At 44.7% G+C, this 26,269-nt stretch overlaps 2 protein-coding genes across 2 annotated transcripts in view; one reads left to right on the top strand and one right to left on the bottom strand.

The window, feature by feature from the left end:
- The window catches only part of LOC126294981 (protein-S-isoprenylcysteine O-methyltransferase), a 42,131-nt gene extending 39,841 nt beyond the window's left edge, over positions 1 to 2,290 (bottom strand). The window contains exon 1 of the mRNA XM_049987215.1: positions 1,863 to 2,290. Within this exon, the coding sequence (XP_049843172.1) occupies positions 1,863 to 2,039 (177 nt within the window). The 5' untranslated portion in view covers positions 2,040 to 2,290. The remainder of the gene's footprint in view (positions 1 to 1,862) is intronic.
- A 401-nt stretch (positions 2,291 to 2,691) lies between these two features.
- LOC126294980 (something about silencing protein 10) overlaps positions 2,692 to 26,269 on the top strand; it is a 177,341-nt gene continuing 153,763 nt past the window's right edge. Inside the window, exon 1 of the mRNA XM_049987214.1 lies at positions 2,692 to 2,780. Within this exon, the coding sequence (XP_049843171.1) occupies positions 2,764 to 2,780 (17 nt within the window). The 5' untranslated portion in view covers positions 2,692 to 2,763. The remainder of the gene's footprint in view (positions 2,781 to 26,269) is intronic.

Below are 26,269 nucleotides of genomic sequence, written 5' to 3' on the forward strand. Positions count from 1 at the left end.
AACTCAACTTGCAAATTTCTAATATGACATTCTGAAAGCCATGGATGAAGTGGTAAAAGTTACATATTGAAGCCCCCTTGCAGTTTCAATATGGCACAGGTGTACAACATTAGTTTATGTTATCGGTCAATTTGTTTCCTTAACTTATTTGGCTTTCACGTTCACTGGCATTGCTTACTCACAGCCAAAATGTCACCTTTTATCCTAACCTGGATCTCAGGCTGCACTACAGATCAGTCTATCACCACAACTAGAAGTGTGTTGGATTATTGTTGTTCATAAATTGTTAACCATCTGGCAGACAATATTAATAGTAACTACAGACATTTTGTAGATGATTTACTCCTCTACAATGAAGTAGGCTACTGTTAAAAAAAAGCTGCATAAATATTCAGACAGTTCTTGATAAAATTTCAAACTGACGAACTGACTGACAACTCACTTTGAAGGTCCAGAAACGTCAAATTTCACACATCACGGAACACTAACATGTAGTATTCCATTAAACTAAAAATTCAGTTTTGTAACTATCCAGTTAGTAGCCATCTTTTCCCAAACAACCTGCCAAGATGCTACACATCATGGTAATCAAAAGAAAATGCAGAGAAACTAAACTGAATTACACTACACAACTGGAATCCCTCAACTCCAACAAATACCTGGCTGTAATAATTTGTAGAAACACCGAATGGAATATTACACAGTCTAAATCATACATAAATCACTATGTAGACTTTGGTTGTTTGATAGAACACTGCGAAACAAAGGATACTGCTTATCAAACTCCAGCATCTCATCATACAATAGGCCTACTGCTGTATAGGTATTGAAGCATGGATGGCTACTCGACTGGCACCAACATAACTTGCATTTGGAAACTAGGAAAGTGTGTCTAAAGATGTAGGAAACTAATCTATTGGTGAAGCCTTTACAAAAACAAGCTAACTGGTGACAATCTGATATATCAAAATTCTTCTCTCATTAAACTACACTGACATTCACATAGCACAACACTGCATCAAATCATGAATCTTGATATTTTATCTTTCTTGGATTGTTGCTTATGTTGGCATAGTTTTGTTTAACCTTCAGGGAAATGTCAGAGATAATGAAGGAACTGAACTGGAAGACTCTTCAATTTAAATGATTACTATACAACTGCCAATGTATTGCTCACTTATGGATTGTGAGGATAAGATTAGAAGAATTACTCCACACACAGAGGCATTCAAACAATTCTTCTTCCTGCATTCAACACGTGAACGGAACATGAAGAAAACCTAATAACTGGTTCAATGGGGCACACCCCCTGCTATGGATCTCATGGTGGTTCGCAGGATATAGATGTAGATGGTGCTCACCAATGAAAAATTCAATGTTTTCCCATGTAATCATCTCGTTTTGGTACTATTGTAACTGATTTAACAGAACCTGTATCATACCAGGCATGAGAAAACTATAGAGACTCTAATCTTCAATTGGAGGGAGGGGGGGGGGGGGTGACGAGGGAGGGAGATTAATGTATTTGTAAATGGTAAGCATGTTACTGTATGGAAGAAGTCAGATGTTTACACGACCCACTCAAAACATAACTTCTTCGCTAAAATCACTACTATCCTGGGGACGAAATCGTGTTGCATTACTGATTACAATTACTGGGTTTTTAGGTGACCGTGCGGAAAGAAGGCTGTCATTACTCCTAGCGCGAATAGTAATCTCAATACGGCATGCTGCCTGACTGAGCACATCTTTTTTTCCTATTGTACAACACCGGCAGTAACACTACCAAATGTTAGGAGTTAGCTATAGGTTACACTAATTTTGGAGCATCCAGCAGTAGTACGCAATCCGTTGCTACTTACCTGATATGCATAATCCGAAAACGCTGCAAACACGATGATGTTGACGAAGACATAGTAAGCAATTAGCCATAACCATACATTCCCGGCTTCCGTCACTTGCGTTGAAATAATCGTGGTGGCACCAAGCACGGACAACAAGAAAACGTACAAACCGATTTTTCCATGGTATGGTAACATTTTAATGCTTTCTACCTGGTTACCAACAGTTCAAACATTTCGCAATGAGTGTGCTCATTCAAGACCACACCCACGTTATACAAAAGGCAACACTCCACATGCACCATCACACTTCTAGCAACAACTGCGTAACGAACGCGCTATTTCGAGACAGACGCATGAGTATCAACTTCGCCAGTCGTCATTTAAAAAACATTGCTCTACATTACATACGGTTTTGGCCATTGCGGGGCGTATCCTAACCCCTTATTGACGTCGAATATCGGTGTCAGTGTAATGCGAGTCCTACACACTGTTCTGATTTCTACACCTTTTATAAACAAAATAAAATGACAAGCAAGTTGCCGTGTTGTGGAAGACGTGCAAAACAACTTGTGATTGGGTCGACTGCTGTTATCATTATAGCTACTTCTTTCAATGATCAAGAAACGTCATCTTTAGCTTTCTAATTTGTTTCGTCAGAACATGCTCACGTTCACTCTGTAATCTTTCGGAACTCAGTTTTGTTAATAAATCGTTCTAAAATAAAATTCAGTCGTACCGCTTTGTATAATATGCTTTGGCTTTTGCAAAATGGTCTATCTGTGTGCAAAGACGTTCACGAAATATTCACTCACGTGTGTTACTTTGTTTACACGTGTATAGGTTAGGTTGTTTGGGGTTTTGTGTTTGGCCTCAAGTTTAAAAATAATTTGATTCGAAAGGTGCCAACAACGACGAAGAAATGAGTAAGAAATCTAAGTAAGTATATCAGTTTTAGAGACTTGGAACGGTAATATACATACTGCTATGACAACAGTTTAAATATTGGTATTTGTAGTATCCATAAAAATTTCATAAGTTGTGTTAGATTGTCAGCTCAATGTAGTAACAGCCAATTGGATGCAGATGCTACAGCACCAACAAACTCAAGCCCTTACCTCTCATCTCACTGTCGACTGATACCTTCAAAATCGAACAGGCTTGAATGATTTGATGCTGCTTGCATCTGTAATTTTTATTTATTTGTGTACTATTTCACATTATTCTGTAGTAGTCCCTGTACATGTCATATGTGAATGGCATGCACTGTCATTGCGATCTTGAACGTAAATGTCAGTGTCATTGTAAAACTATTATCACTGTGTGGTCATTCCACTTCAAGGGGACCAAGGGTCCTCACTCAGCCATCTCCAAATCTTATTAAATTTGATGTGGAAGTTCTATATGGTCTTTGGTCGCTACATACAAAATTTCAGTTCAGTATCTTCAGTGGTTGAATTCTTATGGGATTTTAAAGAGAGGCTACTCACCTCTGCATCATGTACGAAGGTACAAATGAGCCTACTTTGCTGGGCTTTTTTAAACGTTCTAGCAACCATGGCAAAAATCAGGAATTTAGCCGTACCTAAATATAGATACAAGCCTTTAAAGTGGCCAAAAAATTTATTGTGCTGTTCTGAGAACCATGGTTTGACCGGCCACTGCTGCTTTTCATATGAACCAATCACACCAAAACCTCATAGGGTTAACCATATCTATGATGTCTATATATTCACCAGATTTAACATTGGATGCCCAGATGAAAAGATATTCATCTGCAAAGTTGGCCAAAATTTTCTAATTACAAATTTTAGGGTATTTTTTGGGGGAAATATCTCAACTGGGTCTTCTTGAAGTCTCTTTTTCTTGCTACTGATGGAAAAACCATGCTTTAAGCTTTCAAAGGAGTGTTGTTTAATTTATTGATCTTTCAGTTTGATGAGTAACAATATGTTTCAAAAGATATTATTTGAGCCCTTTGAGAAAATTGAAAAGTCAAATATTTTGTTCATTAAGTCCCACAATTAATTATTTTTATTCAAGTGCATAAGTCAGTTTCAAACATTAATTCAACAAATGACATAAAAACAAGTACAGTACAAAACACAGCAACTTTGTGAGAACAAAAATACTAAAGAGTCATTTCCAATTTTGGTTAAGCACTTCTATAGTTTTATCAATAATAGATTGTGGATAACTGTATTGTCTTCCTGCTGATATGTTGATGAGGCTTCTAAAGTCATGAAGATATGTTGCTCAGGAATCCAGCAGGTATCTTTAGCAGCCGTCCAGTTGAAGGAACGAGCATGACCGAGTAGGTACATAAAGCTGGTGAGGAAGTCTTTTCATTCATGTGAAACTTCGTAAGTTTCCAACCCACCAAAAATTGCTATGTGCATACAAGTAATATACTCTCCTGGTTGTAAACTTGGAATTGAGACTGCTGGAATTTCTTCATCTGCTTCGAAGGCGTTAACTGTGAATGCTGTAGTATTATTGGAACTCTGCTTACTCTGAGCTGATTACAATTAATTGATTTTCTCGTTCCAGATACTGTATCTCCCATGTTAAACCTTGTTTCTCGAGCTGGGCGAATTTTTTCAATTTCTTCTTTTGGTACATAGAAAAGCTTTACATGTGAAAACTATCATCACAGAATTTGAATAAATCGTATAGAGTTAATATTTAGTTTTCAAAGGCCCTCTGCAGACTAGCACAGACTGCAAGTCCTTTTTCTGTTCCCCCAATGCTGTTACAGGCAATTTACTGTGGCCTGTTAAAAAAAAAATCCATTTGGCAGTGATGCCAAAATCCTTTTCATGCAGGCATAAATTGGTCAAATTTTTGAAATTATTATATTGAGCAGCTGAATCATCACTAAAGCAGTAAATGTTCATAATGTTTTCAGTCTTTGTCTTTAAATATGCTATCAATTTTATTTGAAAGACACGGACAACAATGGTATTGTGACAGAACAGTCGCTGACTGTACGAGTGCTAATACTCTCACACTCTTTGCCATCAAAATAGACATCAGATGGATGAAATGTGACCTGACTGTTCTCCCAATGGAACCCTTGCACAGTATCCTGAAAAACAAATGAATAATTCTCAGCAAAATCTATCAATATGATTAATTCATTTTCTGCAAGATTTCTTTTCAGCTGCTTTGGTGTTCTGACACAAAGTGATGGTTTCTTAAACTGGTAATTGGCAAAATCAATGCCTCCACGAAATCTTCATCACTTCTCTGGCGAGTCTCCAACGTGTGTCTCCCAGCATGGACCCATTGCTTGTATTCCATTGTTTCCTCAGGGTCTTATTTTCTAAAAGAGTCTTCAAGAAAATCCTCTAGTCGCATTTTTCCTGGACATTCCTCACAGTCTGGAACCGTGTGACCACTACGGTCGCAGGTTTGAATCCTGCCTCGAGCATGGATGTGTGTGGTGTTGTTAGGTTAGTTAGGTTTATGTAGTTTTAAGTTCTAGGGGACTGATGACCTCAGAAGTTAAATCCCTCAGAGCCATTTGAACCATTCATCACAATCTTGGCGCATACAATTTTATGATTCCAAACTGCATACAATTTTTTTCATCAAATCCTTGTAGTCATATTGAATGGATGTTGCTGAAGCCAACATTTGACAGATTTGCACATACACATACTGAATGTGATCCGGATGCACCAGCTGTACTACACAATTTCAGCCTGAGCTCACAAAAATTTGAGAAGCTTAGTTCATTTCCATATTGCTTACAATAAGCAATGAACATTTCTGCAAGGTAAGGGCATCTTCAGTAAAATCAAACCCAGACCTACACTGAAGAAGCTCCTTGTCAATTGGTGACATTTCCTTAAATGATTGTAGTTACCTTTTGCCATAAAAGAATGAGGTGCCTTCGGGCAATATTCAGTGTTGTTTTTATATAAAATATACAAATTAGGCTATCTAAATATATTGTTTTAGTGCTTACCTTCAGCTACAACAATGATTATTGATTATTCAGGCACTAGGTACTCAACACTAAGGTTGTACAGTGTCAACAACAAAGATTACACCGCACAAAAGACTGACACTGTGAATATTGCCAATAATGAAAGAAGAAATTGAAAGTGGTGATTCAAGAATGTATATCAATACTGTGAGGGTAGAGCCTTAAAAAACTATCACTGCTTTAAAATACCTATGGAAACCGAGTGACAATGCATTGTAGGGTTAAAACCTTCTAAAGCAACATAGCATTCCATTATGATCTTCTAGATTTTATAATCTTCAGGGCACTTTCTGAGATTTTATTATATTTATATTTTACACTGTAAAACAATGTAAAAACACTTCTTATTAGCATAGTTACTTTCCCTAAACCACAGGAAAATCTTATACTATTAAGACACTACAGTTACACATTTTTTGATTTACAACTTCAAATTGTATTAATTTTTGTATTTATCAGTAATCCATTTTCCCTAAATTTGAATGATATATAGACATTTTTGTATCCCACCTGGTAGACAGCATGTGGGTCTGCTCCTTTAAACTGACGTCTAGCCCGAATGTAGGAAGTGAGTAGGAGCAGGAAAAGGTGAAATGCTGCGGTACTGCGTTTAACTTAACAGAACATTTAATAGAGAATATTGGTCAGTGACATACATAACTTTGCGTTGAAGATGAGCACGTAGGTGCGAAGCCGTACAGGTATCAATGCTAATTACCACTGGTAGTTGGACAAACTATCATTGAAGTAACAAAGTCTGTAATGGCTAGTCCCCTATGAAGTAAAAACAGTGTTGCTAGGTTGTCTACTCAGAATCAAATCTGGGCAGAATTTGTAGCGGTGCTCGTAGAGCTGCACAGCGCCGGCTAGAGGTACTGTACTGTGGTGTACAGAAAAGTTGTGATGTTGCACAAAGAAACACCTTACAACGGCATTACTAATCTGGGTAGCAGATGGAGGCCATTGAGTACGAATATACTGCAAAAGAATCTGCAAAGAAACATCGGCGGCTATTGTGGAAACAATGCGACGAAAATCCACCGGTAAACCATCAACTAATAGCTTATCTTGTGAATCAAAAACATGCAAGATAGTTCGGAAGAGTCAAACACTTCGTCAGGACCGATAGTCAGACAAGACAAAGCACCAGCGTTGCCATGCTGTTCCATAGGCTGAAACAAAATTTTGTAATTGTAGTTAGACAAAAACAAAGACCACTTTTGCAACTTTTTTGCAGGACAGGCCGGAACTGGCTTTGACGGGTGAAACGATGACATCGAAGACTTATGGTCGGTGACCAAATAGAACTTTTGACCATACAAAAATCGTGAAACTTAGTCACTCCATAGACAATAGCTAAAACTTCTTTCTTAATTTGAGAATAGTTTTGCTGGGCGAAGTTGAGCAACTTAGACGCAAAAGTGATCGGGCGATCGACAGAATTAATGCGGTGTGAGAGAACCACTCCGATGTCGTGAGAAGATGCATTGACAGCCAAAATAACTTGTTTGGAGGAATAGAAAGGAATCAAACAGCGATCACTCGACAATGCAGATTTGAGCTTGTGGAAAACAGCTTCACATTCTGAAGACCAAAGAAAAGGAACGTTCTTGTGCCAAAGGCGATGCAAAGGCTGTGCAATCTGTGCTGCATTTGGTATAAGCCAAATGTAATATGTAATATTCCCCAACAGAGACTGGAGTTCTTTCAAGTTCCTGGGTGCTGGCAAGTCTCTAATCACACTGAGATGTGACGGCGAGGGGTGGATACCCTGTCCGTTAATCATATGTCCTAAATACTGAATCTCAATTTGAAAAAAAATTGCACTTGTCTCTGTTACACTTTAGTCCTGCCTGCAAAAGTACAGTAAACAAGGCACACAAATTCTGCCAATGTTTGTCAGGGGTGTGACCCGATACAACTATATTGTCCAGATAATTGGAACAACCAGGGACAGTGGCACACAACTGCTGCAAATAAGACTGAAAAATAGCAGGAGCCAAAGCATAACCAAACAGAAGGCAGTGAAACTTGAACACTCCAAGGTGGGCGTTTATGACAAAATAGCGCTGCGACTGTTCATAGAGCGGAATCTGAAAGTAGGCATCCTGCAAGTCAATTGTTGAAAAGAATTTTCCCGCACCAAGCTTATCAAAAATGTCTTTACGACATGGTAAGGGAAACTGTCTGGGGATTTACTGTACACTTAAACTCAGCACAAATATGGAGACAACCGTTTGGTTTCTTCACACACACTATAGGTGATGCCCATGGTGAAGCAGAAACAGGTTCAATGACACCACTGTCTTGCAAATGCGTAAGTTCAGCAGCTACGGCATCGCACAGTGCGTGCCAAAAAGTTCAAATGCGTCCGTGCCAAAAATGTTTGTAGCATCACTAGAGCGGAGCACACGGAAAGACAGTGTACGTGTCATTGAACCATATGTGGCTTGCAAACCACACACGTGGAGCACTGAGATTTCCTGTCCAGTAAATGCAGTCAATGTGGAATGTGAACAACGACTTGGGGGTGAACCAAGCAAGTCATATGTTGATCTGTTCAGTAAGGAAACTGATGCACCAGTGTCCAGCTGCATGTGAACGGAACGTCCACAAATGTTCAAAGTCACAAAAAGTTTCCTCGCATTGCGCTGAATGCGAGAGGAAGTGTCTGGCAAAACTTGATTCAAATGATGAGTTGTAGAAGCATGTGAAACAGAAGGCTTTGAATAAATGGCATTAACGTCCATAGGCTGATGTGAACCACGATTATGGCGATTTCCGTTGCAGTGACGCCCGCACGAGTCATGTGAACGGGAAACAAGTTGGGAATTAGAGTTTCTCTTACTGCACACATCTTGCTTGTGTCCTTTCTTATTACAAAAATAACACTGTGCTTGACGGGATGGGCGACTGTCCCGTGGGTGGGCACGAAAGCAGTTCGGACAACATTTCAGTTTCTTAGTGGGTGCCTGGTTTGAAACTTCTTTACTTGTGCTGGAGTGACGCAGCGTGGCAAGCTGTGCTGGGGCCAGGCGGGAGGGCACGTGTTATGTCGCACTAATAGTCACGTCGAACACAGAAGTAGCCACGTCTAATGTATCTTGTCACAAGCCCACTACTTCCTGCAAAGACGGGTTTTTAAATTTGAGGATTTGCTCGCGGATGCGGTGATCCGACACATTCTGTGCAATAGCATCTCGAATCATTATATCTGCGTATGAGCATCCACACGAACAATTAAAGTCACAATCAGAAGTTAGTCCCTGAAGGTCCGCTAACCACGATTTGTTGGACTGAGTAGGGCCACGCCGGAGACGAAAGAATTTGTAGCGTGCAGTTTACACTGTCACAGAAGTGGGAGTTCAAAGCATCAATCACTTCGTCGTAAGTTTTAGTTTCTGGAAGGGTGGTGGAAAACAATTTCACCAGCACACGGTACAACACGACACCCACGTTGGCAATGAAAAAGGCAAGCCACTCTGTAGCTGGTACACTGTAAGCTGTGAAGTGTGCCTCGAGTTGGGCGATGTGTTCTGGCCAGCGTTCAACATCAGGATTGAAGGCACGAAATGGCGGCGCCGTCGGCGTCGGTTTAGTGGCGTCGGAGGCATTTAAGTAGCTGCAGTTTGTAGTGTGACCAGTCCATTTATGGCAGCAAGCAGCTGCGTTGTTTGCCGAGCCTGTAAACGTACAAGATCAGACAGCGAAACCTGTTACTGTGGCGAAGCCATGGTTTACACAAATGAAAATCTTATAGCGAATGGGGGAAGCAGTCGTACACTGAGGCTAGCACGAAAAAAAGGCAGTACCGAGCAAAAAAAGAAATGATAGGAGAGGGAAAAAATTTTTTTGTCCGTGCTCATTGCCGCCCGTGGGTCTGCTCATGTAAACTGAAGTACAGGCCGAATGTAGGAAGTGAGTAGGAAGAGGAAATGGTGAAATGCTTCGGTACTGCATTTAATGGAGCATATTAGTCAGTGACATACGTAACTTTGCACTGAAGATGAGCACGTAGGTGTGAATCCGTACAGGTATCAATCCTAACTACTACTAGTAGTTGTACAAACTATCATTGAAATAACAAAGTCTGTAATGGCCCTATGATGTTGAAAGAGTGCTGCTAGGTCGTCTACTCGGACTCAAATCTGGACAGAATGTGGAATGGTGCTCGTAGAGCTGCACAGCGCCGGCTAGAGGGCGCTGTCGTCTGTGTCGGTGTCGTAGTGCCGACCTATGAACTTGCACCTATGCCGTGGCATCGTAGCTATCGATACCACAGACATAATAGGTAGGAATAGCTATCTGAAGTTTTGGCGTGATTGGCTCATACAAAAAGTAACAGTGGTCGGTCGAACTGTGGCTCTCAGAATAGCGTGTCAATTTTTTAGCCACTTCAGAGGCTTGTATCTATATTTAGGTATGGCTAAATCCCTAATTTTTGCTGTGGTGTGATTCAGCATAAGAAGTTGTCTATGTATATTAAAGCAAATGACCAAATGTTTGCTAGAACTTTTAATAAAGCCTAGCAAAGTTGGCTCATTTGCACCTTCGTACATGACGCAGAGGTGAGTAGCCTCTCTTTAAAATTCACTAAGAATTCAACCACTGAAGATACTGGTCTGAAATTTGGTATATAACCATCAAAGAACATGAGAAAGTGTCACACCTAATTTCATTAGATTTGGAGATGGTCGAGTGGAGACATTTTTTAATATTGGTCCCTTTGACGTGGAATGACCCTGTGTTGTTGTGGTATGGGAAACTGTTGTCTTTGAGTGACTGTTGTAGGTTACAGGAAGATGTGCACAAACTATTTGGCCTGATAACTGGCATCCTGATCTACTTGTGAGACAGTGTAAGTTGTCTTCCGAAGCTCATGGTCTAGTGGCTAGCATTGGCACCTCTGGATCACGGGGTCCCCGTTTGATTCCCAGCCGGGTTGGGAACTTTCTCTGCCTGGGGACTGGGTGTTTGTGTTGTCCTCATCATTTCATCATCATTCATGAAAGTGGGGAGATCAGACTGAGTAAAGATTGGATTTGCACGGGTGCTGATAACCGTGCAGCTGAGCACCTCACAAACCAAACATCATCATCATCATCATCTATAAGTTGATGTTGTTATGGCGGCCTTCAGTCCGAAGACTGGTTTGGTGCAGCTCTCCACACTATTCTACCATGTACAAGCCTTTTCATCTCCAAATAACTACATCACTTTGAATCTACTTACTGTATTCATCTATTGGTCTCACTCTACAATTTTAACCCCCTCTCCCCAGCCACACACTTTCCCCTAAATTGGTGATCCCTTGATGTCTCAGAATGTGTCCTGTCAGCTGATCCTTTCTAATCAGGTTGTGTAACACATTTCTGCCCCCCCCCCCCCCCCCCAATTTCTATTTAGTACCTACTCAATACTTGCATAATCTGTCCATCTAATTGCAGCATTCCTCTGTAACACCACATTACAAAAGCCTCTATTCTCCTCTTATCTAATGTGTTTATTGTCTGTGTTTCTCATATGGCTGCACTCCATACAAATACTCTCAGAAAAGACTACGTAACACTTAATCTATATTCAATGTTAACAAATTTCTTTTCATCAGAATCCATTTTCTTACCTTTGCTAGTCTACTTTTTACATCCTTTCTACTTTAGCCATCATTAGTTGCTTTGCTGCCCAAAGAGGAAAACTCATCTACTACTATGAATGTCTCATTTCCTAATCTAATTCCATCAGCATCAACTGATTTAATTTGACTTCATCCATTATCTTTATTTTGCATTTGTTAATGTTCATCTTATAGCCTGCTTTCAAGACACTGTCCATTACATTCAACTGTTCTTGAAAGTCTAACAGAATTTCAGTGTCATCGACAAACCTCAAAAGTGTTTATTTCTTCCCCCTGGACTTTAATTTGTACTCCAAATTTTTCTTTGGTTTCTTTTACTGCCTGCTCTGTGTACAGATTGAATAACATTGGTGATATGCCCCAACACTGTCTCTGCCCCTTGACTCTTACTACTGCTGTCTGGTTTCTTTATAACTTGTAAATAGTGTTTAGCTCCCTATATTTTACCGCTGCTGCCTTCAGAATTTCATAGAAATTATTCCAGTCAACAGTGTCAGAACTTTCTCTAAGTCTACAAATGATGTAAATGTAGGTTTGCTTTTCCATAACCGACCTTCTTTAAGAAGTCGTAGGGTCAATATTGCCATTTGTGGTCCTACATTTCTCTGGAACCCCAAGTGATTTTATCCGGCATTGGATTCCACCAGTTTTTCCATTCTTCTGTAAAGAATTCATGTTAGCGTTTTGCAACCGTGACATTAAACTGATAGTTTGGTAGCATTCACACTTGTCAGTACCTGCTATCTTTGGAATTGGAATTGTTACATCCTGTGGGATTGCCCTGTTGCTGTTCGTCGCTTGACGGGCAGCACTGTGGTTGTTGGTACAACCGAGGATGCGGGCCGCCTTGGATACATTGCAATCCCCGGCAGGCAAAGCATTCGCAGTCATCCGTTGTCCAGAGAATCCAGCAACAGTGCAATCTCGCGGCCAATCAGAGTACGTGGGGCAAAGTTTCCGTAGTTTAAAAATGGTGCATTGTTGACCTGCTCAACATTAGTAATTTTGGTTCCTGCTGGCATCAGCTACCCAGGGTTAGAATTTCGTGACACAATTTTTCTCCACCTAGTATAATCAACCTGAAACCTTCTGGTGGCTCTAGACTTCTTTCACATGTTCATACAATCTTCTTTTATTATTCTTAAACAAAGTGTTAGCTGTGATTAAATTATGCTCTGTACAGAATTCTACCAGGTGGCTTCCTCTATCATTCATCTCCCCTATTGCATATTCACCTGCAATGTTTCCTTCTCTTCCTTTTCCTAATATTGAATTCCACTCCCCCATTACAATTAAATTTTCGTCTCCTGTAACTATCTGAATAATTTCTTTTATCTCATTACACATTTCTTCAATCTCTCTCTCATCTGCAGAGCTAGTTGACCTGTAAACTAATAATACAGTGGTGAGTGTTGGCTTTGTGTCTATTTTGGCTGCACTCGCATTCATATTTTTTATTAAACCTACTCCTGCAGTACCGCTATTTGATTTCGTATTTATAACCCTGTATTCACCTGCCTACAGGAAAATTAAAGAGACCTTTGTAAAAAGAGAACCACTTGTATGAATATCAAGAGCTCAGGTGGAAAGCCAGTTCTAAGTAAAGAAGCGAAAGGTGGAAGGAGTATATAGAGTGTCCATACAAGGTTGATGTACTTGAAGACAATATTATGGAAATGGAAGAGGATGTAGATGAAGATGAAATGGGAGATACAATACTGCGTGAAGAGTTTGACAGAGCACTGAAAGACCTGAGTCGAAACAAGGCCCCCGGAGTAGACAACATTCCATTGGAACTACTGACGGCCTTGGGAGAGCCAGTCCTGACAAAATTGTACCATCTGGTGAGCAAGATGTATGAAACAGGCGAAATACCCTCAGACTTCAAGAAGACTATAATAATTCCAATCCCAAAGAAATCAGGTGTTGACAGATGTGAAAATTACCGACAATCAGTTTAATAAGTCACAGCTGCAAAATACTAACTCAGATTCTTTACAGATGAATGGAAAAACTGATAGAAGCCGACCTCGGGGAAGATCAGTTTGGATTCTGTAGAAATGTTGGAACATGTGAGGCAATACTGACTCTACGACTTATCTTAGAAGAAAGATTAAGAAAAGGCAAACCTACGTTTCTAGCATTTGTAGACTTAGAGAAAGCTTTTGACAATGTTGACTGGAATATTCTCTTTCAAATTCTGAAGGTGGCAGGGGTAGAATACAGGGAGCGAAAGGCTATTTACAATTTGTACAGAAACCAGATGGCAGTTATAAGAGTCAAGGGACATGAAAGGAAAGCAGTGGTTGGGAAGGGAGTGAGACATGGTTGTAGCCTCTCCCTGATGCTATTTAATCTGTATATTGATCAAGCAATAAAGGAAACAAAAGAAATATTTGGAGTAGGTATTAAAATCCATGGAGAAGAAATAAAAATTTTGAGGTTCGCCGATGACATTGTAATCCTGTCAGAGACGGCAAAGGACTTGGAAGATCAGTTGAACGGAATGGACAGTGTCTTGATAGGAGGATATGAGATGAATGTCAACAAAAGCGAAATGAGGATAATGGAATGTAGTCGAATTAAGTCAGGCGATGCTGAGGGAATTAGATTAGGAAATGAGAAACTTAAAGTAGTAACGGAGTTTTGCTATTTGGAGAGCAAAATAACTGACAGTGTTCAAAGTAGAGAAGATATAAAATGTAGACTGGCAATGGCAAGGAAAGCATTTCTGAAGAAGAGAAATTTGTAAACATCGCGTATAGATTTAAGTGTCAGGAAGTCGTTTCTGAAAGTATTTGTTTTGAAATGTGGTTCTACAGAAGAATGCTGAAGATTAGATGGGTAGATCACATAACTAATGAGGAGGTATTGAATAGAATTGGGGAGAAGAGGAGTTCGTGGCACAACTTGACTAGAAGAAGGGATCGGTTGGTAGGACATATTCTGAGACATCGAGGGATCACCACTTTAGTATTGCAGGATAAAAATAGTAGAGGGAGACCAAGAGATGAATACACTAAGCAAATTCTGAAGGATGTAGGCTGCAGATCGTATTGGGAGATGAAGGAGCTTGCACAGGATAGAGTAACATGGAGAGCTGCATCAAACCAGTCTCAGGACTGAAGACCACAACAACAACATTCACCTGACCAGAAGTCCTGTTTCTCCTGCCATTCAACTTTGCTAACTCCCACTATATTTAACTTCAGCTTATCCATTTCTCTTTTTTAATTTTTTTAACCTACCCCCATGATTAAGGGCTCTAACATTCCACTCTCCGATCTGTACAATGCCAGTTCTGTTTCCCCTGATAATGTCATCCTGCCGAGTAGCCCCACACGGATATATGATGATGTCCCGTACATGCTCGATTGGATACGGATCTGGTGATCGAGCAGACTAAGGCAACATACGAGGGCAGATCAGATATAAACGGGATTTTATTTTTTATTTAAATTCATTTATGGAGAAACTCAAGGCGATTATAATTTATTTTTCCATGTAGTCTCCTGCTTTGGAAATGCATTTTTCTCAGCGTATGGGCATCTTTTTGATGCCCTGGGCGTAAAAATAACTGGGTCGTGTCACCAGCCAGTTGCGCACGAAGTCTTCCACGCTCTCGTCATGTTCAAATCGTCACCCTCCTAGAGCGTCTTTAAACTGTCTGAAAAAATGTAAATCGCAGGATGATAAGTCTGGGCTGTAAAGAGGATGATCAAGTGTAGTCCAGTGTATTTTGTGCAGCTTGGAGACAGTTAGTGCTGCAGTATGGGGTCACGAATTGTCGTGGAGGAGGATGACGTTTCGAATCGATTGGTCTCGTCTTTTGCGGTGGTATGCATCTCTCTCCTCGTAAAACAGTTCGCAGTAGTAAGCAGCATTGATTGTGCAAAAAATGAATCAGCAAAATGCCTCGCTGATCATTAAAAAAATGGTTGAAAGAACCTTGCCAGCCGACAGTCGAGTCTTGGATTTCACTGGTGCTGCCTCCCCTTTCCTCCTCCACTCCTTTCTGGTTTGTTTGGAATCTGGAGTGTAGTGGTGAACCCACGTTTCGTCGCAGGTGATGATCTGACTCAAAAATGCGTCACCTTCTTCCACAGACCTTGCTGTAAGCCTCTGAAAGACCTCCAAACGTCTCAAGTTCAGATTTTTGGTCAAAAGTTTAGGGCCCACCCGGAACACACTTTACAGAACTGTAGGTCATTTGTGATGATTGCTTGACAGCTCCCACAACTGATTCCAACTTTTTGTGCAATTTCCGATACTCTCACTCGTGAATCGTCATCAATAATATCTTTAACAGCACGAATGTTTTGGTCTGTAATGCTGGTCCGAGGATGGCGATCGTGTTGCTGATTTTCCACATGTTCTTGTCCTTCCTTGAACATTTTATGCCAGGCAAACACACATGTCCTTGATAATGTTTTAACACTGAACTGTGCAGTCAGTCTCTGGAAAATTTCTACTACTGTAATTCCTTCACGAGCAAGAACTTTGATAATGTTTTAACACTGAACTGTGCAGTCAGTCTCTGGAAAATTTCTACTACTGTAATTCCTTCACAAGCAAGAAATTTGATAATTCTGCGTCGCGCAATGGAGGGGTGCACCTGTTTCTCAGACACTGTAAGCATTACTGACAAAGTGGCGGGAAATATATAACAGCACACCCTGCTCACTTCTAACGGTCCCGCCTAAGTGTAGGGTCCAGTCCTACCATCTGTTGATGTTTGGGAACAAAAATTCCATTTATATTCGATCCCATCTCATATAGACACACTGTAGAGCATGTTGAGTTACAACAATGATATGTGGGCAAGTGTTGTCCTATTGGAAAACACCCCCAGGAGTGCTGTTTGTGAACGGCACCACAACAGTCCACTCTTTGCGACCGTATTTTCTCGTGACCAACACTGCCAGCAGTCGTGTACAGTGGCTGCAATCCTGCCAAGTCTTTCTGCAGTATTGCAGAAGGAATGTCCACTTCTCCTAGCACTATTGCAACTGTTACTGTTAGTATTTAAAACAAACCTGATTTGTATCCTCATAGTGGCACTACAAGTGCCACTCTTATGCGGCTGATGTGAAATTTGAATAGTTATAGTCTTTCAGTTGTAGAAACACGTGTACCAACTATCGTTTGTGTCACACAACTCCTTCTCGGTGCTGCGATTTTTTTTTTCCATTGGTGTATTTGAAAGAGAAAAAAGCCAGATATCAGCTGCAGAAATGACCTCCCGAATGTACAGCTTTTAAGCCGGTTGATCGTCATTCGCTCTGCCGCACAACAGCTGTGTATCGCCTGAACGCAAAGTACTGTATGTAGTGCCAACACAGCCCTCTTCTTCCCAGGATGTGGAAGGCGTAGGAAGAGCAGGGGGGAGAGGTGGACACATCTGCTCGACACGTTTCTAAATCTTGTCGAGAACACACGTTACTCTGTGTGAATCCTGCTGGATTTCTGAAATGGAGTCACTGTGGCAAGGCTTGTAGGTGGAAGTATCTGACAGCTGGTGGAGTCTTTCTCCAGTTCACCTTACGCCTACAAACCTTGCCACAGTGAGACTATTCCAGAAATCCGGGAGGATCTCCAGTCAGTATTCAAATCCTTAGGCCCATCACAGAGCCTCTCCCCGGAATCCATCTCTTTACTTGACCCTACCAGTCCCCACGCTCCTACCTTCTACGTGCTTCCTAAAGTCCATAAACCTAACCACCTAAGGTGTCTCATTGTGTCCAGTTTCTGTGCATCCACTGAGAGAATCTCTGCTCTTGTAGACCAACACATTCAACCTATTACACAGAACCTACCCTCCTAAATAAAAGATACCAACCACACCTCGACCGACTCTCCACAGTTCCTGTCCCTTTACCACGTGGTGCCTTGCTCGTCACTATTGGTGCCACACCATCATTGCTAATGCCTGTGGCCTTATTCTACTGAATACTACCATTCCCAATGCCCATTAGAGTCCAAACCAACAACGTCCTTCCTAGTCACCATGGTCAACTATATCCTCACCCACAATTATTTCTCCTTTGAAGGCATTACCGATAAAAAACTCTGGGATACAGCTATTGGCACCTGCATGGCACAGTTCTATGCTAACCTATTCGTGGGCCATCTAGAGGAATCCTTGCTAAAAACCTAGAATCCTAAACCCATCACCTGGCTCATATTCATCGACGACAGCTTTGTGATCTGGATTGAGGGTGAGGACACCCTACCCATATTACTCCAGAGCCTCAACAACTTCTCTCCCATTTTCTTCACCTGGTCCTACTCAACCCAAGAAGCCACCCTCCTAGATGTTGACCTCCAACTCAGAGATGACTGCATCAGTACCTCCTTCCATATCAAACCTACAAACTACCAGCAATACCTCAATTTAGACAGCTGCCTCCTGTTCCATACAAAGAAGTCCCTTCCATACAGCCTAGCCACCTGTCGTCATCTCATCTGCAATGACGTGCGTTCCATCTCAAAATATACCGAGGGTCTCACCGGAGCCTTCACAGACCGTGATTTTCCTCCCAACCTTGTATAAAAACAAATCTCGTGTGCCTTATCTTTCCAGTCACCCACCACCTCCCAAAGTCCCACCGTCCGGCCGCAGAGGAGCATCCCCCTCGTAACTCAGTACCACCCACTGAATTACATTCTCCGCCACGGTTTCGACTACCTCTTGTCGTGCCCTGAAATGAGAAATGTTCTGCCCACTATCCTTCCCACCCCTCCCACAGTGGTACTCTGCCATCCACTGAATCTACACAATATACTAGTCCATCCTTACACAAACCCTGCTCCCAGCCCCTTACCTCATGGCTCATACCCATGTAATAGACCTAGTTGCAAGACCTACCCCATACATCCTCCCACCACCACCTACTCCAGTCCGGTCACTAACATCACCTGTCCCATCAAAGGCAGGGCAACCTGTGAAACCAGTCACATGATTTACAAACTAAGTTGCAACCACTGTGCTGCATTCTATGTAGGTATGACAACCAACAAATTGTCTGTCCACATGAATGGCCACTGACAAACTGTAGCCAAAAAACAAGTGGTCCACTTTTTGCTGAACACGCTGCCAAACATGATACCCTTCATTTCAATGACTGCTTCACAGTCTGTGCCATGTGGAGCCTTCCCACCAACACCAGCTTTTCTGAATTGCGCGTGTGGGAACTTGCCTTGCAATACATCCTACATTCCCGTAATCATCCTGGCCTAAACCTTTGTTACTCACTGTCCTCACGCATCCAGCCCCTTCCCTATTGCCATTCCAGCACTACACAGCCGTCATTCCACAATTCACTCAGTCTTTTTATTTCTCTCTTTTTTCCCCCCTGCGGGTTCGGGGGTAAGAATAGGCCCGCGGTATTCCTGCCTGTCGTAAGAGGCGACTAAAAGGAGTCTCCCAAGTTTCGCCCTTATGTGATGGTCCCCTCTTGGGTTTGACCTGCCATTTTCAAAATTTCCGTTGTTAGTGCGTGCCATTTGGGGAAGGACACCTTATGTGGTGTTTTTCTATTGGTCCATCGTGCACCTCCATCTTGCATGCTATCTATCGGGATTTACACCCCATGTTTTCTGGGTTGCCTCCTCGTCTTGTGCGCAATCCCCTTCTTAGCGCCCACGACAACTGTGGACCCTTTCAACACCTAAAATCCAGCACGGTAGCCAGTCCGTTGTGGTGGGGTCGTCATGTACCCTCTTGGTGGTAGCCCCCTGGTGGCGGGGTTGTCTAAAATGAGGAATGGGTCCATCCTCCTCAAGACGTCCTCCCCAGCCCAGTCACGGGCGTTGCTATTGTGTAATAAGCTGGGAGACGTCCCTGTTACCGTCACTCCCCACAGTAGCTTAAATATGGTTCAGGGGATTATTTACCATCGCGACCTCTTGTTATGACGAGCTGAGAGCTGACTTGGAATGACGTGGTGTGCATTTTGTCCGTCGTGTGCACAGAGGACCTAAGACCAACAGGGTGGCCACCGGTGCCTTTATCTTGGCCTTCGAGGGTGCTGTATTGCCTGAGAAGGTCAAGGTAATGGTTTACCGTTGTGACGTCAAGCCATACGTCCCTCCCCTGATGCGGTGCTTCCAGTGCTGGAAGTTTGGGCATATGTCCTCCCGTTGCCCATCCAGCGCCACATGTCGAGATTGCAGACGCCCCTCTCATCCTGATTCTCCATGTGCGCCTCCGCCTGTCTGTGTCAACTGTGGGGAACACCACTCTCCATGCTCGCCGGACTGCCCCGTTCTTCATAAGGAGCGGAAGATTATGGAATTTAAGACCCTGGACCGGCTTACTTATCGCGAGGCAAAACTGAAATTTGAAAGGTTGCATCCGGTCCCTCTTCAAACTTCTTATGCTGCAGCTACGTTATCGTCGCCCTCGCGGGCGGCAGTTGTCGCCTCCTCTGTGCCGCCTTCAGTTGGCCCTCGGGGCCGTACATCTCTGTCTGCCCCCCTCGTGTCTGGGGGCAAGCCTTCCTCTGTTGCCCCCTTAGCAGTTGGGGGCCAACCCCCTTCTGTCACTCCCCCCGCGCATGCTTCGGGAGTGACATCTGCTCCAAAACCAGGGGGCTCGATCCCTCCCCCTCCCCCTCCTTCTCCTTCTCCTTCTCCGCCGGCGTCGTCTCTGCCGGCTCCTCTCTCGCAGAAGGGGTCCCTCGGGGCCCTCCCTTCTTCCGTTTCTTCTGCTACCCCGCCGGATGTCAGCCAGTGGCTGAAGGTTCCTCCACCTGCTGGTCGTAGGGCTTCTGCGTCGTCGTCAGCCTCCGACGCTCCTTCAGAGAAACTCTCCCAGCCCTCTAAGCCAAAGGACAGACGCGAGAAGAAAGGACGGAATGTGTCCAAGAAGAAGGACGCTCCGGCAGTTTCAGTACCGTCTGCTGTCAATAGTTGTGGCTCTGGGGATGCAGTGGAGATCCTCGCCTCTGCCACGGATCTCGCCCTCACGGAACCCTCGGGGGCCTCTCCTATGGACACAGCTGTCTCTCGCCCAGTGGCGGCCGTTGACTCTGCGGCACCGTCTGCCTCTTAGTCGCCTTCACGCCCTCCCAGTCCCTTCCTGCTTCCATTCTCCAGTGGAATTACGGTGGTTATTTCCGCCACCTGCCTGAGCTCCGGATGCTTCTGAGTGTTTCCCCTGTTCTCTGCATTGCTCTTCAGGAAACTTGGTTTCCAGCAATGCGGACCCCTGCCCTTCGCGGTTATCGGGGATACTATAAGAACCGCGCTGACTGTCAACGAGCTTCAGGTGGAGTTTGCCTCTTTGTTCACCACTCTGTCTGTAGCTCGCCAGTACCCCTTCTGACACCTTTAGAGGCAGTCGCTGTCAGGATTGAGCTCTCGCCGGCTATTACTGTTTGCTCTGTTTACGTTCCTCCATGTGGGCAGCTCCCCCGACATGTCTTGGCTGCGCTGCTGGCTCAACTCCCGCCGCCATTGCTGCTTCTGGGCAATTTCAATGCCCACAACCCTCTATGGGGTGGAACTGTCTCCGATGTCCGCGGTCGCGCCGTGGAGCATGTGTTGGCTCAGCTCGACCTGAGCCTCTTGAACACCGGTGCTCCCACGCATTTCAGTGTGGCCCATGGCTCGTTCTCGGCCATCGATCTCTCTCTTTGCAGCCCCGGACTTGTCCCATCCCTTCACTGGAGAGTGCATCCTGACCTGTGTGGTAGTGACCATTTTCCCATCTATTTGTCACTGCCCCAGTGTCATTCTTCTGGGCGCCTGCCCCGCTGGGCTCTCAACAGGGCTGACTGGCCGGCTTTTACTTCTGCTGCCACCATTGCTTCTCCCCCACAGGGTGACATTGATGAGGTGGTCCGTGTCTTGACTTCGTCAATTATTTCTGCGGCCGAGACTGCCATCCCTTGCTCTTCTGGACTCCCTCGGAGGAAGTCTGTCCCCTGGTGGTCGCCGGAGATTGCTGAGGCTATTTGCGACCGTAGGCGGGCTCTCCAGCGTCATAAGCGGCACCCGTCTCTGGAGACCCTCATCTCCTTTAAGAAGCTCCGTGCCTTGGCCCGTCGTCTTATTGCACGGCGTAAGCAGGAGTGCTGGGAGAGGTACATTTCATCCTTGGGCTCCCGTGTCTCCCCATCGCTCGTGTTGTCCCGCATCCGGCGGATTTATGGATACCAGACCCTTATGGGTGTCCCTGGAATCTCCCTGGACGGCACTGTCTGCACGGATGCTGCCACCATTGCTGACCACCTTGCCACGCACTTTGCTACGAGCTCTGCGACTGCAACTTACCCTCCTGCCTTTCGCTCTCTAAAGGAGCGCGCCGAGCGGACGCCGTTATCATTCCACACACGTAGTTCTGAAAAATACAATGCTCCTTTCAGCGAGAGGGAATTCCTCGGTGCCCTTGCCGATTGCCCTGATTCAGCTCCAGAACCGGACTGCATCCATGCGCAGATGCTCAAGCATCTCTCCGGGGACTGCCAGAGACACATCCTCACCATCTTTAACCGCATTTGGAGCGAGGGCGTGTTCCCGTCGCAGTGGCGAGAGGGTGTTATCGTCCCCATCTTGAAGCCCGGTGCGGACCCTCTGGCGGTGGACAGCTATCGTCCCATTACCCTCACCAACGTTTTGTGCAAATTGCTCGAACGTATGGTGGGGCGGCGTTTGTGTTGGGTCCTTGAGTCGCGCGGTCTCCTCGCTCCATCCCAGGGTGGCTTCTGTCAGGGCCGGTCTGCTGCGGACAATTTGGTGCACCTGGAATCTGCTATCCGTACGGCCTTTTCCCGCCGTCAGCATCTCGTTGCTGTATTTTTTGATCTGCGGAAGGCATATGATACAACATGGAGGCATCACATCCTTGCTACGTTGCGCGAGTAGGGTCTTCGTGGTCAGCTCCCAGCTTTTCTTCAAAACTTTTTATTGCGCCGCTCTTTCCGGGTGCAAGTCAGTGCCGCCTCTAGTTCATCTTATATACAGGAAAATGGGGTCCCGCAGGGCTCGGTGTTGAGCGTTTCCTTATTTCTAGTGGCCATTAATGGTCTGGCTGCAGTCGTGGGGTCGTCGGTGTCTCCTTCTTTGTATGCCGACGACTTCTGCATCTCATTCAGCTCAACGACTACAGGAGTCGCTGAACACAGGCTGCAAGCAGCCGTTCACAAGGCGGCATCATGGGCTCTGACTCATGGATTTCAGTTCTCTGCGGCCAAGAGTCGAGTTATGCACTTCTGCAGGCGTCGGACGGTCCACCCTCATCCGGAACTTTTCCTCGACGGTCACCTACTTGAAGTGGTGGACGCTAGCCGCTTCTTAGGACTCGTCTTTGATGCCCGGCTCACATGGGTTCCTCATATTACTCAGCTGAAGCAAAAGTGCTGGCGGCACCTCAACGCCCTCCGCTGCCTGAGCCATGCGTCTTGGGGTGCAGATCGCAGCACGCTGTTGCGATTGTACAGAGCCCTTGTGCAGTCCAGGCTTGATTATGGGAGACTGGCCTATGGGTCTGCATCGCCCTCAGTGTTGACGTTGTTGGACCCCATACACCACTGTGGGGTTCGGCTTGCAACTGGCGCTTTCCGTACGAGCCCCGTGGATAGTCTGCTGGTGGAGGCCGGGGTTCCCCCGCTGCGGATTCGCCGCCACCGACTGCTCGCCGACTATGCTGTCCACGTGCATTGCTCACCGGGCCATCCCAATCATCGCCTGCTTTTCCCTGCCAGGGTTCTCCCTCTGCCCGACCGGTGACCTAGGTCTGGGCTTTCCATTGCTGTCCGCATCCAGTCCCTGCTGTCGTAACTGGGGTCGTTTCCTCTTCTGCCGCCCTTCCGGGCCTGTGCACCCACGCCTCCCTGGTGTATGACCCGTCTGTCCGTCCGCCTGGACTTGGCACGGGAACCCAAGGACTCGGTTCCGCATGTGGCCCTCCGTCACCGTTTTCTTGCGCTTGTTGCCTCATTTTCAGGCTGTGAGCCTGTCTACACTGATGGTTCCCTGGTGGATGGTCGTCCTGCCTACGCTTTTGCTCACGCTGCCCATGTTGAACAGCGCTCCTTGCCGGCTGGCTGCAGTATTTTTACTGCAGAGCTGGTGGCCATATTGCGCACTCTTGAGCATATGCGTTACTGCTCAGGTACGTCCATCGTCATCTGCAGTGAGTCCCTGAGCAGCCTCCAGGCTATTGACCGCTGCTATACCTCTTCTCCTCTGGTATCCTTTATTCAGGAGTCTGTTTTTGCCATTACCCGCTCTGGTCGTTCGGTGGTCTTTGTTTGGACGCCAGGTCACGTTGGCATCCCGGGGAATGGACGTGTCTACAGGCTGGCCAAAGGGGCGGTCGACGCCCCCACTTTGGCGATCGGCCTCCCGGCTCGTGATTTGCAGCTGGCATTGCGCCGTAAGGTGCTTCAGATATGGCGTGACGAGTGGCGAAGCCTGACTTTTCCGAATAAACTGCGGGCTGTTAAGGAGACGACCGATGTGTGGCGGTCCTCCCTGCGGGCTTCTCGCAGGGACTCTGTCATCCTGTGTCGGCTCCGCATCGGCCATACCTACCTGACGCACGGACATCTTTTGCGTCAGGAGGATCCCCCCCTGTGTCAGTGTGGGTCCCGGTTGACGGTCGCCCACATTTTGTTGGAGTGTCCCCGCCTGCGCACCCTCCGGCAGACTTTTAATCTCCCGGGCACGTTGCCTTTGGTTTTATGGGACGATGCCTCCATGGCTGACGACGTTTTAAATTTTATCCGTGGTAGTCCTTTTTATGGTTCCATTTAGGGGGGACCTGTCCCTTTCCCTTTCTGAGCATCTTGTCCTCGAGTGTCTCATTGGTTGCAGATTTTAATGAGTGTATTCGGATGGTTGATTCTTTCCCAATTTTTGTTCCCATGGTCAGTCAACCAGTCTCCAGCACTCTTCTTTTCTTCCGTTTCTTTCTGTCCAGTGTTCGTCTGTACTCTTCTTGTCTCTAGTGTTCGCTGCCACATTGGTGTTCTTTCAGTAACTGGGGGGAGGGGCGTCTCCTCCCCCCTTGGGGTTTTACTTGTTCCGTAAATTTTGTTTCGCCTGTTTTTGGAATGGGGGACTGATGACCTTAGCTGTTTAGTCCCCCTTAAACATCCCAACAACAACAACTCTCTTTTTCTGCTACTTCCACCATCCCCTCCACCCCCCCTCTCCCCTGCCCTCTGTCTAACCTGTCACTGTCCTTTCACTGTCCACCACCCCCATCATACTACTGTCCCTTCCCTTCCTCTCCCCAGCCTCCTCTTTAGCCCCACCCAGTCGTCACTCCCATCATGCATTGGTGCTGCTGCTCGCAGTGTGGTTTCAGTTGCCTGAGACTGAAGTCATGTGCGTGAGTTGCGTTTGTGTGTGTGTGTGTGTGTGTGTGTGTGTGTGTGTGTGTGTGGCCTATTGTTGGTGAAGGCCTTAATGGCCGAAAGCTTTATTTGTGACAGTCCTTTTGTTGTGCCTATCTGCAACTCAGCATCTCCGCTGTATAGTGAATAGCAACTTTCCTTTTCGTAATCTAATTAACGATTTTTGATTTACAGTTTAATTGTGCCAATCATGTCGAAGAACAGCCCATCTCCTGCAGATGTGCTCACTTTAACATTGCAAGCTTTGAAGTCCAAAGAAAATAACAGATACTTCTTTAATGACAGACACATTTGTTTCATTCATTTATAATGTATTTTTAAGTATTGCAAGATAAAAATGTTCAAAGCCAAAAGATCTTTGACATCAGCTGCAGGTTAGAAGCTGTGCAACTTAACACAGTGAGCAAAGCATGTTAGTATGTCGAAACAGTATTTCGCAAACCTAGTACTTCAGTGTACAGTACTTCGTGCTCTGACATTAAGTGGCTGCAATTGGGCGGAGCGAGTGCCAGCTTGTGCACACATATGTATAAAAGCTGTACATTGAGAGAGTTACGACTCCGTACTATCAGAAATACGATGATGATGGTGATGTTTGGTTTGTGGAGCACTCAACCACACAGTTATCAGCACCCGTACAAATTCCCAAACTTTGCTCAATCCAATCTCACCACGTACACGAATGATGATGAAATGTTGAGGACAACACAAACACCCAGTCATCTCGAGGCAGGTGAAAATCCCTGACCCCACCGGGAATCGACCCCGCGTTCGGGAAGTGAGAACGCGACCGCGAGACCACGAGCTGGGGGCATCAGAATTGTGGCCCAAATTTTCACACGGGATCAGTTTCTGCAGCTGATGTCCTGCTGCTGCACTTTTTTCTTCTTGAAATATAAGATCAAGGTGGTGATGTTTCCTTGTGAGTTGTTTTTAACCCTTAACTCACACGAGTGGTCTCTCAGACGGCCCAAAAGCTAACGAAATTGTCTTCGAGGTCAGTTCTGGTAGAATTCTTCTATACCTAACATATCCTCCTTACATCACCAACTGTACAATGTTTTGTCATTGGTTGCATTGTTGCCTTTTTCTTTTCTTACTGATACACATTAGTGTCTCCTAGAGTGCGCCTCGTCAACTACGTAACAGTTTTCTTCAGCACGGTACAAAATATGCTTACAGCAATGTGTCAGTTTTAACACTCCTAAGTTTGGTGACATTGTTAGTCAGTTGTTGGAGGAATTATAAGCGATATAGATAAAAAAAACTACTTCTGTCGTGCACACTTTTATCAGTAAAAATATTTTAGAACTGTGGTGGATTTATTTACCATGAAAATATTGCAGAACAGTTGTGGATGTCCCACAAATAAAAATTTACGTTTTTCACATATATTGGAGCTGTGGAACACTGTTTATAAAAAAAAATGCTG

The sequence above is a fragment of the Schistocerca gregaria genome, chromosome 11, assembly GCF_023897955.1.
Source record: "Schistocerca gregaria isolate iqSchGreg1 chromosome 11, iqSchGreg1.2, whole genome shotgun sequence".
Lineage (NCBI taxonomy): Eukaryota > Metazoa > Arthropoda > Insecta > Orthoptera > Acrididae > Schistocerca > Schistocerca gregaria.